At 36.8% G+C, this 19,653-nt stretch overlaps 1 protein-coding gene across 11 annotated transcripts in view; it reads right to left on the bottom strand.

The window, feature by feature from the left end:
• The window catches only part of ERC1 (ELKS/RAB6-interacting/CAST family member 1), a 406,669-nt gene that overhangs the window by 42,928 nt on the left and 344,088 nt on the right, over nucleotides 1–19,653 (bottom strand). For 9 of the 11 annotated variants that reach the window (XR_011977072.1, XR_011977074.1, XR_011977075.1 and 6 more), the window contains one exon: nucleotides 1,210–1,398. The exons of 1 other annotated variant lie outside the window; for it this stretch is intronic. Coding sequence is in view for 6 of the 10 variants with exons in the window: in XM_072654117.1 (XP_072510218.1) it covers nucleotides 1,210–1,398 (189 nt within the window). In the remaining 4 variants the exon portion in view is untranslated. Of the gene's footprint in view, nucleotides 1–1,209; nucleotides 1,399–17,039; nucleotides 17,127–19,653 lie in introns of all 11 variants that reach the window. One more of the 11 variants, XR_011977073.1, reaches the window with a different exon arrangement.

Below are 19,653 nucleotides of genomic sequence, written 5' to 3'. Positions count from 1 at the left end.
TCCTAATAATTAGTGCTATACAAAAAAGGAAAGCATTGCTTCATGGGAGGTCTTCAAGGCAAAGAAGAGTGACCACATGTTAAGTATGTGTAGAGGGCATTCTCATTCAGGTATGAGTCAGAATATACTATCTGGGTTCCCTTCCAACACTGAGATTCTTTAGATAATAGCCCAGAGCTAATACTGAAGGTAGAATGTGTGGAATCACAGTTTAAACACTGTCCTACCTCATACCTCTTCTTCTGTCCCTGGCTTTAGAAGGCACTCCCTTTAACCCTTGACAGCCACTGTGGGGCTCGGTTTTCCTGCTCATCTCTGCTTTCCCTCCACCGTCTCAGACTCCACTTACCCCCATCTCCTCACAGTGTCAGTTTCATCCCACTTTCGCTAACAAGCCTTTATGTGGCTCCCTGGTGTTGTCACCTCTCTCCCTGCTCCCTTCTTCATGTGTCTTCAATCTCCCCTTCCAGCTATGCTACTCAACAGGCATTTCCTAAATGCTTACTTGGTGAAAGGTATTATAAGCCCCAGTGATACAAAGACAAAGCAACCCCTTCTGTCAAGGAGGCTTCTTTTTGCTATTCTAAAGATATAAAAGGAGAGCAACATGAGATTTTTCTATGTAAATATTGGCAGAGAAGGCCACCTGGTACACCTAAGGAAGTTACATGGACAAAGTGCTGGACCTGAAGTTAGGAAGACTCAAGTTTGAATCTTGCCTCAAACATTTACACTAACCATGTACCTCTGCACAAGTCACAACCTCTCAGTCTCAGTTTTTTCACCTATAAATGGAGATAACAATTGCATCTACCTTACAGGGTGATTGTGGAATAAATGAGATAATATATGTAAACTCCTGTATAAATCTTAGCTATTACAAGCTACTGCTGCTGTACAGAAATACCAACATTTCAAAAGGCTGTGAAACTTTTACTGACTCTATGGAGTAATGTACCTTGGAAGACGGTTCTAGGGTTTGGTGACCTGTCTGTTAAGCCTCAGGCAGTTCAGACATTTCTTAAGTAAGAGTAACAAGCAGTCCTCATATTTATAATACCCACAAATGTCATTATTTCTTTTCCTTTGCAGATTACATGGAATTGCTTTTTTGTTCAATAGCTAGTGCCACAAAGCTGGAATCTACGTGGTACATACTACAGGATAATGCTTTAATAAGTCTTCATGGTGGTCCAGGTATAAACTGACCTGCTCCTGGGTCATCTTCTGCAGCTCACTTTCCCAAGCTGCCCGATCATCGTCCAGGTGATAGGAGGCAGGTGGAGTTAGTCCTCGCAGAATCAGGGGATCTCTGTCATGGCAGAGAGATGTCAGATGTCCAATGTACAACTTCAATTTGCTGCGGTTCTGGTCAAGTTCTAAGAGGGGCTGGATTATCTGAGGTGAAAGAATAAGGACCATCAGGGACAACCTGGCTGGGAAAATTCAAACTTTTTTTGTAATTTTCCTACTCATATGCCTCATTCAAAAGCAGAAATGTAAATAAAACTACTCAAACCCCTGAGTCTAGAAGGGCTACAATTAATTAATTATTACAATTAATTTCACATAATTACTAAAACAACTCATTTTGCCATTTTTACTACTCTGAAAGAAGAAAGGAGAGATTGCTGAACTTTTCATCAACACAAGGAGCAAAAAACTACATTTATACCAAGGATTAACCAAAAAACCCAACCCAACGGGTAGGTAATCAGAGACGACATTCCCAACCCTCCTGCTACTTCACAGCTTTTACTGTGTCATTCTCCATTGAACCAATCTAGACGGTAATCCTATTTTAATAGGCTCTTATGAAATTGGTTTCAATAAAGGCTACTGGAAATTTCTCACTTGAAAGACAGGGGTACAATTCATATGGTTCTTTTACCTTCTACAACCACTGTATAGAAAACAGCTTTTGTCTGAGTACAGTGAGTTTGTTACCAAATTAATCCTTGAATTCCCCATGTAGGCTTTTTGAAATGTCAGTTAATAATAATAAATGTCATATAGGATGAGATGCCTGACTCAGAGACCAGGACTCTCTGTACTATTCCAAGTTCTATGAATTATTCTATGCATATCTACTTATGAAGCTTTGAAGAGTAGTTCTATATTTAGTTTTTCCTTCGTATTAGTCCTCTGATTTCCCTCCCAGGAAAACATATTGGTTACTTCTGATTTAGGATCTCATTTTATAGCTATTCCCTATATTTTCAGCTATACCAGTTTAAGAAGGGTGTATGGACACATCTCACATCAGTGTTTGAGAAGCACCAGCCTGATACGCAATAGCTGATTGTACAGCCTAACCAAAATGCTGGCAATACTCAAAATGTTCCCAAGGCCTGTAAGGCTGAGTTCTCCACCTGCTGCATATTAACAGGCTGGCATGTTTCATTAGCAAGACACCTCTGACCCTATTAATGAATGAAGTGCCTGACAATTTCTTAGAAACAGGGGTTGGTATTTTCATGGATAACATTAAATTCTTCCCTTTATCCCTCCAATAATTCTCTACCTTTCCTTTTATTCTGACAGTATTTCAATAGACTAACTATTACGAAGTGAGAAGAAAAGGTACCACTAAGTGACTATCTAAAACAATTCTGTATATTTCTGAATACATCTGTATATAATATAATGCAATATTATTATAATATATTGTGAATACTCTAGGAGACATCTGATATCATAAAACTAGAAAGCATAAAAAATTAGGGAAAGGAGCTAATTTATATGTATTAGACACATATACAGAAACTAATGAAGGTTAAAAACCTTGTCATTATTTTGATTATTAAATTATTAAAGAAAAAAAATAACATGATGATAAAAGTTGTAACACTTAGTACCCTACTGAAGGGGCTTACATGGCAGTAGACTAATGGGAGCAGCACTCTGCCAAAATTTCCTATAAGTTATAGGTATATATACTGCCCATCAATCTTGGAAGGCAAATACTGTTTTAATTAAGCATGGGACTCTCAGTGAGCAGGAAAAAGCATTAGAGAGAAGTTAGGGGGCATTCCACTGGCAATATTCAATTAAGTGCATTTATACTATATTCTTTTGATTACACATCTTTTTATATTTCACCTTCACAGACGCTTTTTTAAGAGTCACATTCCTCACAATGCAGGGCAACATAGTTCCATTTTATTTTCTGATTTCCTTTAGTCTGACCTCTTCTACTCCTTTGACCAAACTGTCAACAAAACAATAATTTCTGGTATTCCCAGTGGATTTGAATTAATTTCCCTTCTGTCCCAAAAGGCCAGATTAATTCAGGTAATGATTTCCAAGACAGGAACTTTTACCCAAGAAATGTCTTCTATATTTACTGCACTCATGTTTTGAGCTTGATAACAGGCATTAAAAGTGTGACCATTTAGGAGTAATGGAAGGTTCAGATTTCTTACAATGAAATGGAATTTAAAGGGCTCCTAGTCCACTAATGTCTGAACAGAAGGTTATTAACAAATCTTTCAGTTCCAATTTTCAGTCATGGGTGTTTATCTCAAATCGATTTAAATGCATCACTTGGGCTTGAATCCTAACTGATTAAAATAAAACAGTACTTGCAGTCTGAGTCAACACGCTACGGAGCAATTGAAGAATGGAATCTGATTCTGTATCTTCTAGGACAAGAATCCATTCTATCCAGTGGCTATTTTGTTTCTCCTGTACTTATCTATCAAAAAGCTGCTTGTATAAAGGTGATTACTGAAAGTATGTGAAACAGTTCCATGAGTAATACTTCCACACACAATCATAAAGCCACCACCCCAAAGTCAGGGTGTCTTGGGTACCCTGAGAGTCAAGTAGAAAATAACTTTATGCATTCAGTTCCACTAGCATTTATTTAGCATCTACTGGGTACAAGGAACTATGTTGAGTGCTGGTGATACAAAAAAAAAATAAAGAAAAACAGTCCATATTCTCAGTGACTTAAAATTCTACTGGGAGATACATGTACACATGTACAACAATTAAGTGAATAATGTGAGGAGAGAAAGTACAACTGAATATATCATGAAAGGTTTTCCATAAGAGGTGGCACGTAAACTTTGCCTTGAAAGAAGGGAGGTATTGTAAGAGATGGATATAAGAAGTATATTCCAGGCACAACAGACAGGTCAGTTTGGCTGGAATGTAAAGTACACAACAGAGGAAAATATGAAATCTGTGGAAAGGTTGGAGCCTGGTTGTGAAGGCTTTACATGCCAAAGTACAGAGTTTGTACTTTTTCTCTAAAGGCAATAGGGAGTCCCTGAAGATCTGAGAGGTAAGGAAGCATATGTGTGACATGACAGCATACCTGTGCTTGAGGAAGAAAATTTTGACAGCTAGCTGAGGAGGGTTTGGAAAGAGCAGAAATAAGAAGCTAGGAGACCGATGAGAAGGCCTTTACAATAATCCAGGCAAGAGGGGATGTGGGCCTGAACTTATGTGGTGGCCATGTGAGTGGGAGAAAAGGATGAATGTGAGAGATGTGAAAGTATAACTGTCAATATTCTCTCTCCTCTGCTCCTTTCCTGTCTAATATGGACTGGCCATTTAATAGAGACAATACATCACATATACCCTAAAACTACTATTGCATATTCTCAAGGGTATGCAAGAGAATTGGTTTGACAAAATGACAGTGTCCTTGGATCCAAAAGTGATCTATATTATCCATGTAAAAATTTAATGAACTGGCAAGGAACTTTGGCAATTATTATCATCAGACATATTAGCTGCATTAATACATTAGCTACGTTATTCCCCCCCAAAGCTACAAAGCTGCAGGAAATTTCACAGAATCACAATTGGAAGGGAATTCAGATGACATCTAGTCCAATATATAACTGAACAAGAAGCCCTTCTACAATATGCCCAACACATAGTCACCAGGCCTTTACTTGAAGATCTCAAGTACGAAGGAATCGACTGCTTCTGGGGCAGTCCATTTCACTTCTGGATAGATCTTATTGTTAGGAAGTTTTCCCTTACATCATGATAGTAAACTAATCACCTTTCTTGTTCTAAACATTATACCTTTCTTAATGCTAAGATTGCAATAGCTTTTCTGGCTGCCACATAGTCCTCCTCTGATGCCATATAATAAAGTACAAGTGACCCTAGGCTCTTGAAGGCAAAAATTCTGGCAAATTCTTCCAAGACAGAAAAGTTTGCTGTCTGTGGACCAATTTAGCTATCCATAGAGAGACTCATCACAAATAGCTTGGCCACAAGTTAACAACTTCTTTGTCCACAGAAACCCATGAAATAACTAAAACTAAAAGAAAAGGAACTCAGTCCTATATGACCAACTTCTGCTTTTATGGTGGAGGTGGTAGAGTGATAAAAATGGGCAGAGTATGCTAAGAGTCACAGCCACTTATACCCTGTGAGTTTGATACTTCTGCTTTGGGAAATTTTCTAAACTCTTAACTTGTAGAGGAGGTACAGACCTGTATTGGTAGAAGTTTCCTCATTTGGGAGTTTCTTCTATTAATAGACTTATAGGTCCATTCCCTATCCCCTGTCCCTTAAAAAAACAAACAAACGAGGTAAAGAACTGAGACTGTGTCTTTGAAAAAAATAAACAAACTATTAAGCCAACAATTTGCCAGCTGTCAAGAAAGGTGATCCTTAAGGCCCTTAAACATATGTGTATTGGGGAATCACAGAGGAATCAGAGGAGATTGGTGATGATCACCCTTGCTCCATTCTGCTTCTCTCTGGTCCTAGTGGCTGCAGCATTCATTCTTGGTTTCAGACATGAATAGAAATTCTGGAATAAGTATGTCTTCTAGACAGAGAGAATGGAAGAGGTTAACAGACCTGTCAGTTGTGTAAATTGCACTAAACCCCACAACGTTTCATTTTTGTTTCACCCCCCTCAAGAACTGAAATGTTTCCAATAAACTTGGGGTGGAGAGAGTGTGAGAGGGTACATGGAAGCAACTTTTAAGGATTTTTGATCATAAACATATCTCGATAATGAAGGAATCACTCTAAATACAGGTTATAACTACAAATCACACAAGACTCAATCTGTCACATGGTTTTCCCAACTATGGATAGCCAATGAAAATTCAGGGAACTCACAAATTACAGGGTAAATTTCTAATAAGAAACAGGATCTAACAATATATGCAGTCAAAGCAGGCAGAAACCAGACTCCAAAAAGAACCTCCTAAAAATAACTTCTAGTGATAGTGGCAGCTAGGTGGATACAAGTGTCCAGCCTGGAGTCAGGAGGAGTCATCTTCCTGAGTTCAAATCTGGTTTCAAGTGCTACTAGCTGTGTGACCCTGGGCAAGTCACTTAACCTCATTTGTCTGAGTTTCCTCATCTGTATAATCAGTTGGACAAAGAAACAGCAAAGACAGAGTTTAGCTGCCATTTGGAATTGAGGCAAAAAATACGTAGGTATACTACATATGTACACATAAAATTAAAAACAGAGATGTCTGGTGAAAGATAAGTCACAAATGGTATCTGCTCTGCCATAGTAAAAGCAGAAATAGCCAGGGAACAAACTATGCCAGGTCAGAAACCTGTAGTGCTCAGTGTGTGTGTGTGGAGGGGAGGCAGGACTGGGGGCAGGGGGTCTGTGTGTACAGTTACAGTAAGGTGGGGAATGAGAGAATGAGAAAGGGCAAGGTGAATGCAAAAAAGATCAGTAGTCATTAGCCCAGGTCTTTTAGAAAAAGGAAGAATACTTGTGGGAATCTGCACAGGCTACTAGAAAATGGAAAGAAAGATATTTCTGAACAAGAGAAAAGAGTTTAGCTAACCAGCAGAAATATGAGAGGTGTTCTGATTAGCACTGGTAACAACTCATTGTTATATACTGAAATGGGGCATAGCTCCCTTTGAGACAGGAGTGGATACCAAAGACCACTTGGACTTTTTTCCACAAAAATGCCTGAGTCCAGGCAACTAAACTTTTGAATAGATTTTGTTATTTTACTTTCTGAAAGCTATTTCCTCACTCCTATTGTTACTCTGATCTAATCAAATGAACAATATTTAAATTTTCTACTCCCACTATTTGAAAATTCCCTCAAACCTGAAAGGCTGAGAAGGATCTTAGCTGCTCTGACAGAGTTGTCTTCCCTGGATTTATTTTTGCCAGAGTCAATGAGGAAATCATAAAGCAAATTTTTTTTCCTGAAATTTTTATATAACATGAACACATGCAACAGATTAACAATTTCTTTCACTGTGGATACTATCTCGGATTTAGGGCTTTTTTATGGGAAAAATAAAAATAAGGAATGCTGTTTTCTCTATCTACTTTCTCTGTTTAAGAATAAAAACTCCCATGAAATATTTGAATCAGCAAAAATACAACTGGTAATTTAAACAACTTGTTCTTCTAGGAAAAGTTTAATTTATACACACACAACCCAGATGTTGTTGGACATCTGTTAATAGTATATTACTATACAGATCAATACAATTAAAATGCATGCCTTGGAAAACTTTTCTCATGTAAAGATACAATTTAGTGGTACTGGCAGCATTCTATAGGAAGACGGTAAACAACTGGGGATTTTATAAGCCAAGGCTGAGGTGATCTAACAAAGGGGTTTTAAGGCAAGAGGATTTCAGGACTATATCACAAAATCGGAATTTAACAGGAAGCATCTTCGGAGGCCAACAATTATAACTCACAGCTGAACAAGAATCCCTTTTACTAAGTCTCTCATGAGTGACCATCCAACATCCAATAAGAAAAAGCTTAGCACTCCCCCAGGGCAGTTCATCCAAACCTTGGATAGCTCTATCCTGTAAGGTTTTATTTTTTATATCAAGATATATATATATATATATTTTTATATCAAAATATATCAAGGTATATTTTTACATCAAGATACATATTTTTATATCAATTTTTTTGATATCTGCTTATTTTCAATTTCCATATGCTGCTCCTAACTGTCCATTAGACTCATGCAGAACAAGCCTAATCTCTCAGCCATTGCAAGTCAGACTAGCTCAAGTAGAAAAGCACCCCAAGGGAGATAAATGATGTGGTAAGTCAAGCTACTGGCACCACTGATCACTATCATCCCCTCAGACCCTAATGGATTTTCCTGAATCTCAGCGCCTCTGGGAATAATTGTGCTCCACAGATTACTGGATCTTTGTCTAGGCCTTAGCCATCATCAAGGGAGGTAATCACCAGCTCCTCTGATACCACCAACTGCCACCAACAGGAAAATAAGCCCGCCAGCCGTTGAAGTGGCAGTAGGTCTCCAGAACCACCAGTCTGGCTTTGGCTCATATCCTGTGAAGTAGCATCCATGGTAATCTAGTCTGACTACTATTTCTATGAGTTTTAAAGTTATAGCTACTGATGACTAAAGAAAAAATGTCAGCACCAAATGACTTAATATCAGAAAATGGTGTGATTTTGTCACTAGATTAAATGATATGCATTACCATACCCTTTGCTGTTACACCCTAAAGACTCTAGGACAGGGGTGAAGCCTCAAGGTCACATGTGGCCCTCTAGGTCTTCAAGTGCAGAACTTTGACTGAATCCTAACTTCACAAAACAAATCCCCTTAATAAAAGGACTTGTTCTGTAAAACTTTAAAGTACGCTAAGGTGCATTTCATACTTGTATTTTTTAAAAAAAGAAATGTAAAAACATCAACATATTTTTTAAAAAACGCTGATAATGTTATAAATGAAACCAAAGTAACCTTTTAGTCATGGTTGGTAACTTTTATTCTCAGTTCTTAATAAATACCCTTTAATTAGTAAGTGCTTAGAGGTCAAAGACTGTTCTTCTTAATACTCTGCACAGTGCTCAATTCATTAGAATGCTTAAGCTACCAAATTAATCTAATTAACATTCAAGAAGAAGATGAAATAGAAAATCCAACACTTGAAAACAGTGATGGGAGGGGCAAGGAAAAAGTACATGCACAGATGTAAGCTCCTGAATTCTACTTACAGCGTAGTATTTCTTTTTCTCACCCCTTCCCCCATTAAGACCAGCCATCATCTTATTCCTCTTACTGTTTATTTTCCCTTCATTTTCTTTCTAGCCAATGCTCTTTTTGGCATCAGAGAACATAACAACAACTTGGAGGAGCAAGTGCTCTGACCAACTTCAAGTAACTCAACCAAATGAAAATACTGTGCTTGTACTACATACTTGCTGGAGGCTCTTCATACATAACTGCTGGAATGAGTGCTAACAAGTTATAATCCTCCTGAACGTGGTAGTGTTGCTGATAGAAAAAGAAAGCTTTCCTGTGATCATATGAACAAGTGGGCCTGATTTGTTCATACACATAATACGAGTTTTTGCCTACTGGTCTAATATACTCCATCACTTAAACAATTCACTCTTTTAATCAACTGCTTCTCTTCAAAACACTGGTTCATATTATTATCTGGGTTCAAATTTCTGTAGAATTGTAGACATTTCATGACTCCAACTTTCTTCAGCTCCTATTTACAAAAACTTATTCAACAGTTCATAAATTCAGTAACTAAGTACCTAATACACACAAAGTTGTATTATGGTGGTGAAGTATGATAGTGATACAGTACAGTCAAACGCTGCTTCAAGCACACATGCACACAGTGGACCTTAGTTTAGCTGTGGGCAGGCGCCAATAAACTGAACTACTATATCTTGGTGTCGCATACTAACTATAGCTTGTACCTTCTAGGAAATCACAGCTGCTCATCTGGCTGCCTGCCCTTACTTTCTCTCATGTTAGTTAACAGTAGAATTAAATTAATTTAAGTTATCTGTGCTTTATCATCTCAATTAAAATTTTTATTTACTTCAACAGTTCTCTGGCAGGAGCTACTGCAGTATCTCAGCACCTAATAATGAAATTTAATAAGGAAAGAATATCCATTCTTTTGTGCCAGAAAGAGAAACATGGCTATCTGTAAGACTGGCCTGAAATATGAGCCATTCAACCATTAATTCTAGAAGTATGCAAATCCACTGCTAACAAACAAAATAAGTTTTGCGAGGAAAGGACTAATATGAGAACAGTTCAGGGTAAGCAGCCAAATAAGGAATCATTATCCTATGTAGATAGTACTTTTCAACTGGATATCCCACAAGCACCTCAAATTCAACAAGTCCAATACACAAGTCATCTTTCCCCAAAACCTATCTCTTTAGTGAGCTATCCTATCTCTATTAAGGGCATTATCATCAGTTACTCAAACATGCAACATTAATGTTTATTTTCAAATCACTTACCCTGTCTAATCAGTTTCAGTTTTCATAATTTTTATTTTCACAAGATCTCTTCCCTCACAATTAGGAACCCAGTTCAGTCAAGTCAAGAAGCACTTAATAAATGTGTATTCTACCATGCACTGACCAGGCCCCTCCTAATTGTTTTCCTTGATTCAAGTCTCTCTTCGCTTAAATACATCCATCAATTAGCTATCAAAGTGATTTTCCTAAAGCACAGGTGACTCAATAAACTCTAGTGGCATCTTATTAGTTGAAAGATTAAGTCTTCATTTGCTAAAATGTTAACTATTTTACAGATGATAAGATATATCACCTCACAAACTAGAGGGCCTAATGTTTCAAAGAAGAGGCTGAGGTTGAAATTAAGTAACCCCTATTATCAAGAGTCTGCCAAAGGGAAAGAGACAAAATCCCATCTTAGAGTAACAATATACTTGGCTTCTAAAGTTAAAAAATAAGGCTATTTTTAAAAAGGGGAGCTGTTTGCCTTTTTTCCTTTTGGGCAATCAAGGTTAAATGAATTGCTCAGGGTCACACAGCTAGTAAGTGTCTGAAGTCAGATTTGAACTCAGGTGCTCCGGACTCCTCAGGCTGGTGCCACTTAGCTACCTCTTGTGCTTTAATATGGACATGGATTCCTGAGCTCTCTTGTCTCACATTTCTTGACTTGCTGTATTTGAATATGGCTCTTGTTCCATATAGTTCGTTATCATTAGCTCTTCTCAATACTTCAATGCCTCTATGATCTCATCAATGTAGGTATTCCCATCAACAGAACAAAACATATCCACACATTCTCATCCCATCCCTGTCCAAATTTCCACGGAGAACCTATCAAATATGCTGAAGGCTTTCCTTTAGATAGTTTAATACTCTATGGGTACAAGTCTGGCACTTGGGTTGTCTACATGTTTTCATTTGCATTTGAGACTAACTCATCTCCTTTTTCAATCATACATTTCCTTCACAATATATATTTGAATCACTTCTAGCATGCAATTCATCATTGGTGATATGTTGTGGAGTCCACCATGCATGCCTCCATCACCTTTTATGTCACTTGCACTTCAGATTCGCTGTGGACTGTGGTATTCTATCACTGGCAGCCACAAAGCATCACTGGGAAAATAGTGTCATTAAAAAGATGAGGCTTTGCAAGAGGGCAAATTTGGGATTACTAACAATAACATTCAAATTCCTAAATACAATCAATGTATTGTTTTTCTCATCTTCAGACATAGGTCTAGCTCAGGGTCCATCTGAAATTCATATAAGATATGTGTACTGGCTTCCCATTCTACTACATATCAACACCTGTGCAGTACATATTCTTCAAACACTTGCATTTTTCCTATGTAACTTAAATAGTCCAAAGTTTCTTGAAGGTTACTCATCTTACTGGAGAGGGCCTACACTATACTGTAGTTTAATGTAATCAGCACAATGTTGTCTGCACCTCAGAAGCATTTGGAGGACCTCTTCTATTTGGATTGTGCATAAGATATACTCCATAACTACTGCAACTTTCAAAACATGATATGATGGGGGATTGTGGAAAATTACATTCAGAGAATCAAAAATGGAGCCCAGAGAGGAATGAAGGGGTGAACATGACTGATCTGGGCACATTCCTTAGCACAGAAGTTCTGGGAAGACCTGACCAATCAGAGGAAGGCATTCCCAGGGGTAAAGTAATCTCCCAGGGTGAGAAGGCCATTGGATTATGATGGAAAAAGAGCTCCAAAGAATCAAGAGTGGAGCCCAAAGAGGAATGAAAGACTCTTGGAAAGGATGATCTTTATCATTTATGTGACAAATGACCATTCAGTCTTTGTTTGAAAACTTCTAGTGAGATGGAGCCTACTACCTTCAGAGGGTAACCTGTTTTACTTCTGGACACTGTGCTAAGGAAACTATTACTTTTTTCTGGACATTATATCTCTCTTAATGTAGTCTAATGTAGTAATGCAGTCAAAGATAATATATGCTTTCTTTGGGTTTTTGAAGTCTTATGTCAACAAAGCAAAAAGTTCTGCTGGATCCTACCCAGACAAAAAAGTTTCAAGTATGAAAACTGGTAGCAAGTTAAACTTCATATATGAGGATCAAAACACCTAAGAATAGAGTAGGTTGAATAAGATTTGGCAACAAAATGTCCCCACCCCCACCCCCAAATGGCTCTCAGGGGTAAGTGCTCACCTCATGTTTTTGCCATGACTGTGGTATAGATAGTATTACAAAGGGGTTGTAGGTGCTAGGAATCACAGAGTTTTATACCATCTAAAAAGACTAACTTACTTGTTGGTATATTAACTAGGTCTTTAACCTATGAAAAAGGAATTTATGTATTCAACCTATTATATTCCAAGAAATGTGCTACATGTTGGGAATACTAGGGAAAAGAAGGAAACAATTCTTATTTGCAAGGAGAATATTCTAAAGACAGAGATAAAAACGGACATATGTATAATAATATGCAGCATAAATATAAAGTTAGTAAAAATAAATGTATTCAAAGTAGTTAAATACAAGGTAGTTAGGAATGGGGGCACTAGCAATTGATGGGAGAGAATCAGGAAAGGCTTTATGCAGATGATACTTGAGAGGAGTCATAAAGGAAGAGAGGGTTTCACTGAAGAAGAGGTAAGAGGGAAGCATGGGGAACAGTCTGCAGCAAAACATGGAGATAGGAGCTAAAGTGTCATGCATGAGGAGCAGAGAAGTCAGTTTGGCTGAACGGCAAAGTGCGGGAGGAGTAGTAATGTCCATCAAAGCTTGAAGGATTACAGCCAGTGATACAAAGAAGTTTATATCTTATTGTAGGGTCGATGGAACATTGATAAAGGAAAGCACTGGCTGCCTTGTGCACACATATAACATTCATGGGCAATTTTTATTATTACCCTAAATGAAGCATAACAGATTACAACTGAGAATTATGACCATGAATTTTAAAGATCTTAATATTTCAATTACTTATCTTCTCTATCCATCTTGTTTTTTGCTATAATTATTTCCTAAATAAAACAGCTTCTTTGGTTTTTGGCAGTGTGATTATTCAAATGAAAACTTTTGTCAAGTGTGGCTTTAGTTAGTTTATATGAAACAAAATTATATTTTTACTTAGATCAAAACAAATTTCTTGAGATCTTGCAAAAACCTTTTCATATGAAAAATTTAGAACTCACTTTTATGCTAAAAATGTTAAATGTATTTTACCTGCATTTTAATCTATCTACTATTACCTGGCTTATTCAAATAAGCAATTGATACTGAAAATTGGGAAATGGACAAAGGAACAGACACTGACAGAATCACTTGGTCTTGTTGAAATATTAGCAATATAAAAGAATTGCCCTTCTAAGAAAGTCAAAAAAGCCTAGGAACTAGCACAGCAAACAAATACTAGATCTTCATATCAAGTCATAGGAACAAGGAGGCCAACACTGTGAAGTCACTGGAACAATAGTTCACAAAAAGATTAAACCTATATGATTTTTAGATTTTTGATAACTGCATTAAAAATGTACAAATAATCATAATAATTCTGCACTGATAGCTAAGAAAAGACCAAATAAAATCATGATCATAAAAGAAAAAAGTGAAGACAAAGGAAGAATGAATGAAAACACAGTTCAGATGTAAGAAATAAAGGAAACCAAACTTCAGAGCCTCCTACCTATACATCATGACTATTTTCTTCAATTCCCAAGTCCATAATTTGTCTTCCAAGGCCCTCCTCCCTTCTTTTACCATATTCTTTCAAGTGATCTCATCAGCTGTGGATATGTCTCATAATTGCCATATCTCTCTCCTGATCTGTAGTCCCATACCAACTTTCTGCTGGACATCTCTACCTGGAAGACCCACAAACTGCCCTCCCTGGAAACCGATAAGCATGTCTAAAATGAACTCTTTATCTTCTTCTAATTGTGACAGCTCCAACCTGATCTATTAAAAACAAGTGCTAATGAAAAATTTAAAAAGGCAAAGCTATTGATATTGACCATTACCATTATCTACAACTCTATTATGTAAAAGTTAACACAATGAGAAAGTCAAACAAACACAGAAACTATCTTAGCCAGCTAACACCTGACTTCCTTGCCAAATAGAGGTGTGGAAATCAAAGGAAACAATGGTTTACCAAGACATTTGCAAAATGTTGTGAGGAAGATGGTTAGAGATTAGAAACTGTATCACAGAATTAAATTAGTAGAACATGGTGGAAGAGAAAATAAATCCAGAAAAAACTTGGTGTGAGATCCAAATAAGCCATATCATTATCAAATATTCATAATTAAAAGTGGCATTAACACAAAAAGTAAAGAAGAAATGGGAAAGAGCTTTCAGCTCTTTTTATAGCAATATGCTTTCAAGTTCCTTACAATGAAACCACTACATTTGGACCACAGCACTTTAATTCCTGATATGAGGAAGCAGAAGGGTAGGTATGGCAGAAACTGAGATGAGAAACTGAACCAGACCAAGTACACAAATTTCTGTGTTCCAGGTAATATAATGGGTTATTTTTCTGAGTTTTATTAACTTACTTGTTTTCAGTTTTCTACACCCATTTCCATAAGTCTTAGATTTTCTCCCCATCCCTCCCCGAGATGGTATGCAATCTTATATGGTTTCTATACATATATTCTTATTAAGTACATTTTCACATTAGTCATGTTGCATAGAGGATTTAAAACGAATGGAGGAAACCATGAGAAAAAACAAGCCAAAACAAAACATAAGAGAAAATATTCTTTGTTCTGCTTTCCAATTCCATGGTTCTTTCTCTGAATGTGGATGGCATTTTGCCTCCAGGTAATATAATGTCGAAAGACAATAGGTACCATTTTACAAGATACCTCACAGAGGGGAAAGCAGAAAGGAATGAAAAAAATTATAGGTAATATTACTAACTCCAAGAAACTGACGTAGGGTGTGCACGTGTGTGTGTGTGCATGTGTTTCAATCTGGCTATCAATAACAACCCATATGTCTATTTTGATCTGAATAATTTCTCTCTTAAGAGTATAATCTGCATGTATCTTATTTATGGATGTGCTGATTGCAATTAAGCTCCAGAATAATGTAGGGCTTTCTTAATGACATCCAACGAGATGAGTTTATCCACTCATTTAGGAAAAACTACATAAATGAAAAATATCTCTTGTTCTATGACGTACAGTTGAATGGCCAGTTTATTGAATCAGTATGTCAGTATACATATCTAGGATAAGCAATTCAGTTGGATAACCTAAAGATTTATGCAGAGAGGAATGGTGAATATAAATTGTTTTTGTTGTTCAGTCATGTCTGATTCTTTGTGACCCCATTTCATGTTTTCTTTGCAAAACACTGGAGTAGTTTGCCATTTCTTTCCCCAGATGATTTGACAGATGAGGAAACTGAGGCAAACAGGGTTAAACGACTTGCCCAGGATCACACAGCTAGCAGGTATCCGAGGCTGCATTTGAACTCAGGGTTTCCTGATGCCATGCCTGCACTACCTAGCTGCATATTAGTGAATATGATTTGTATACCAGAAGTAGTATAGAATTATCATCAAAGAAATGTACAAATATAAAAAAGAGAGGACCAGTCATGTAGTGGAAGAGAATGTCCTCATGTTGTACTGGTACTCAGGTAATGCTGAAAGATCCAGAAGAAGGTCTGCAGTACAATGGGTGGAAACCTCATGGAAGAGAGACAGGAGAATACAGAGAAGAGATGCACAGAATGAGAAAGCACGGATGGGTTGTGATCTGTACCACTGGACAGAATATCTATATTGATGAAATCATAGATTCACTCAAGTATTCTATTTCACTAAATTCTCCTGGTGAATTGGCTGGATTATAGTTCTTAGAAGACCCATAATCTTTGAATTTATCAAAGTTGTGGATGACCCAAAGAGCAATGGAAAGTTGCAAAATGGGCACCAATAAGCTGCAGTATATTTGCAATAATGCAAGAAGTGGCAAAAGGAATACTTCAGTGAATTTGTGAATTTGATGACGGGAGTACATAAAACAGTCAACAAACATTTCTAAAGCACCCACTCTGGACCAGGTATTATGCTAACTGCTATGGACACAAATCAAGTACTTGTTGAATAAGATGCAGTTTCTGGGTATTCTTATTCTGGCAAATTGTTTTTTATCTAGGCTTAACTTACGAATAAATTACTGCAACTGGTATAGATATTATTTCTGATATCCACTTCCCATTGCTGACTACTTGTTTAACTGGGTTATCTCAACTGTGTGCTATATTTTTCTCATTATCCTTTTTGCTTTTTACTCATTCTATCTTTGAACTGTTAAGTCGATTACATCAGGCATTACATTATATTCAGGGAAAACTCCCACATCAATAACAAGATTTTTTTCTGTCTGTTAGAATATTATCTGCTTCTTTTTTTAAATGTTATTTGGTGGTTACCATATCTAGGCTTACCAATTTTTTCTTAAAGAAAGTTTTCATGAAATAAAGGGGTGAGGCTTCTGCGTAGTCTACAATTATTTAGCCTCTCTCATTCCTTTTTCTTGGACCAAGCTTTTCCATGTATTTCTCAGTAAGTGGCCAGTCTTTTGGTAATGAGTCTCTCTGCAGACCAGCTAGGCCAGTCCTCAGAAGGCAGACTCATTCCATTTCGATGGCCATACTTGAAGAACTTCAATTACAGTAGAACCTGTCAGAGCTGCTTATGCACTTTTGGCATAATCTTGAAGAACCCAAAGTTACTTCCACTCTACCATAAAACATCAGCTTTACAGACTAGTGTACACACCTTTATAAATATTAGTTGGCTGATGTGTTCCCTGTGTGTCCACATTAGTCCTCCAAGACAATTTCTTTCTTTTACTCTCCGAAGAAGCTGTTGGGTATACAGAATTTTGTTTTAGAGAGCTTCCTATTTTCCATATTTCTTAATTATATATAAGTACCATTGTTTCCTTGTGGAGGGAGAGCCCTCAGAGCCAGAAAGACATAGATCCATGGCCAGAAAGACATAGATCCATGTCTCACCTCTGACACATAGTGGCCATATGACATTGTGCAAGGCACTTAATCTTTCAGTGTGCTAGAGAACTTTCTATGACTAGAAACTGCAGAGAAAATGCTGACTTACAGTGGCAGCAGAAGTTTCTTTACTTAGGAGTTCCCTATAAAAATGAAATCACAGGTCCAATCTTTAATTATATACTATAGTATAAAATCACAGGTCTAGATTTGAAAAAAAAATACTGTTCACTATTATTGTATGTGCAGGAGATTACTTTTTGATTTCAACTGGATTTTAAACCCTTTGAAGACAGAAGACTAGTTTTACATTCTTTTAAGTCTTACCATGCCAAGCAAAGTGCTGAGCACATAGCAGGAACTGACTAAATTCTGATTATTTTACTTAATGGATTCCTGGAACTGTGTTTTTAGAAGAGCTGACCACTCACCTGGGTGGCAGCAGGGCAAAGTTCACAGAGAAGCCACTTAGGGGATCATGCTCTTTACCACAGAAGCTCAATGGATACTACAGTTAAATTGCTTTTAAGCAAAAGGAGTCATATAATTTTCCCTTTTAGGAAAGAAAATATGTTTTCTCTTTTGCATTTAGGATCTTCTTGTTTCCTGAACTCTACCAAAATTTTCAAATTTCACACTAGCTTTATCTGGATAAACTCTCTCCTAAGTTATCTTTGACCCATTTTTGAAAACCCAGGGTCAGGTTTTGCCCTGACTACTCTGCCATTTCAAAAACTGATCCTAATATTTATTATGTGGGAGGATTTATAAACTTCCACTGAAATAACCATTTTCTCCAAGCTCAGAATATTATTCCTATATACTATTCTCTTCAACCTTGCTAGAGGACAACATCTCCCACCCATAGAAAGCAGCCTTGGAGATTTAAGAGACTTCTATTATAGTGCTGATAACTGCACTGAATTAGCATGCTGAACACTTAGGAGATGTAAAAAGTAATAAGGAGATACTATAAACAACCCAAATTGTATAAACCAAAAGTAAATGTTAAAAAAAAAAAAAAGCTACCTTAAAACACTATTCTTCTGAAAGGATCTACCAGTACTTTTCACAGTCCCTGAAAAATTAGAGATTGATATCTATCTATCTATCTATCTATCTATCTATCTATCTATCTATCTATCTATCTATCTATCTATCTATCTACCTACCTAATCTATCTGTCCTAAGCAGAACTATTTGGATGCTACACTGTTCTAATGAGCATTCAATCAACTTCCAGATTTTAGTCAATAATAAATCAATACTGAATGCTGTATTTTTTAGAAGGCATATACTCTGCTTGAGGGAGTTCTGGTGATGGTTTATATAGATACTCTTGTATAATGAAGCCCAAAGAAACAATATATCAATAGCACATTTTGTATTTCTAGATTATCTTAATGGCCAACAGCTACAGGTAATAGGATGTTCAGTTAGCAAAAGAAGAAAAAGATTTCTATATCATGCTTGGCTGCATTTTCCTTGGTACTGAACAGTAGAACTCAAACCCTAGAAACACATTACTTTCCTTCTGGCTTCCAAAGTTTTTGTCTAATTTTTGTTTCCAGTCATTTTTATTGGTTATTTCTCCCTTTCTTATCCACTTGTGTAAACTCTTGGTAGTGTTTACGTCACTACTAAAAGCCAATTCTTTTTTTTAAATCTTGAATAAAACTCTCCTTTGTAATTCACAGTTTTATCAGTGAGACTAAAGATAGCATAAGTTGTCTAGTGCTATTCAAAAGGGTAATGGTATAAAAATCTGCTTATTATTAATATTGGATCTATTTAGGTGGAAAAGGTTCTGTTTGACCTTAAAGAACAGAAGTAAGAACAATGGACAGAAGCAGAAAAAAACAAAGTTAGACTTGGTATTAGGAAATACTTCCTAATGATTCCAACTGTCCAAAAGAGGAGTGGGTTGTCTCAAAACATGGCAGTTTCTTTCCCACTGGAGCTAAACAGGAGTTCTGTGGTCATTTGGATGAGTATTTTATAGAAAATATGATCTGAACTAGATGGCTACTGAGGGTCCCTGAAATTCCAAGATTCTTTCTGTAAAGTCCAGTATTACTAATTAGCAGAGGGAAAGGGATGGGTGAAAGTAGTAGTATTTGGAACAAGACATAAGGCATGATAATTTTTCACATTTAACAATACTATTCAAGGAATAAATAAGAAAAGCATTTATAAAGAATTTACTATGTGCCAGCATTTACGGTAAACTGGAGAGTGGCTATCAGTAATTTAATTACTGAGTCTAGAGCAAGAGGTGGAAAAGTGGTAGAGAGGGTAAGGGTAGAAAGCAAAATGACTTACAGTGGACTTCCGTATGGAATGTCAAGCACAATGTGGTCTGATGAATTGATATAGAATTG

Source organism: Notamacropus eugenii, chromosome 3 (genome assembly GCF_028372415.1).
Source record: "Notamacropus eugenii isolate mMacEug1 chromosome 3, mMacEug1.pri_v2, whole genome shotgun sequence".
In the NCBI taxonomy this organism is placed as follows: Eukaryota; Metazoa; Chordata; class Mammalia; order Diprotodontia; family Macropodidae; genus Notamacropus; species Notamacropus eugenii.
Note: the sequence above shows the minus strand (reverse complement) of the source record. Positions and strands in the feature narration are given on the sequence as shown.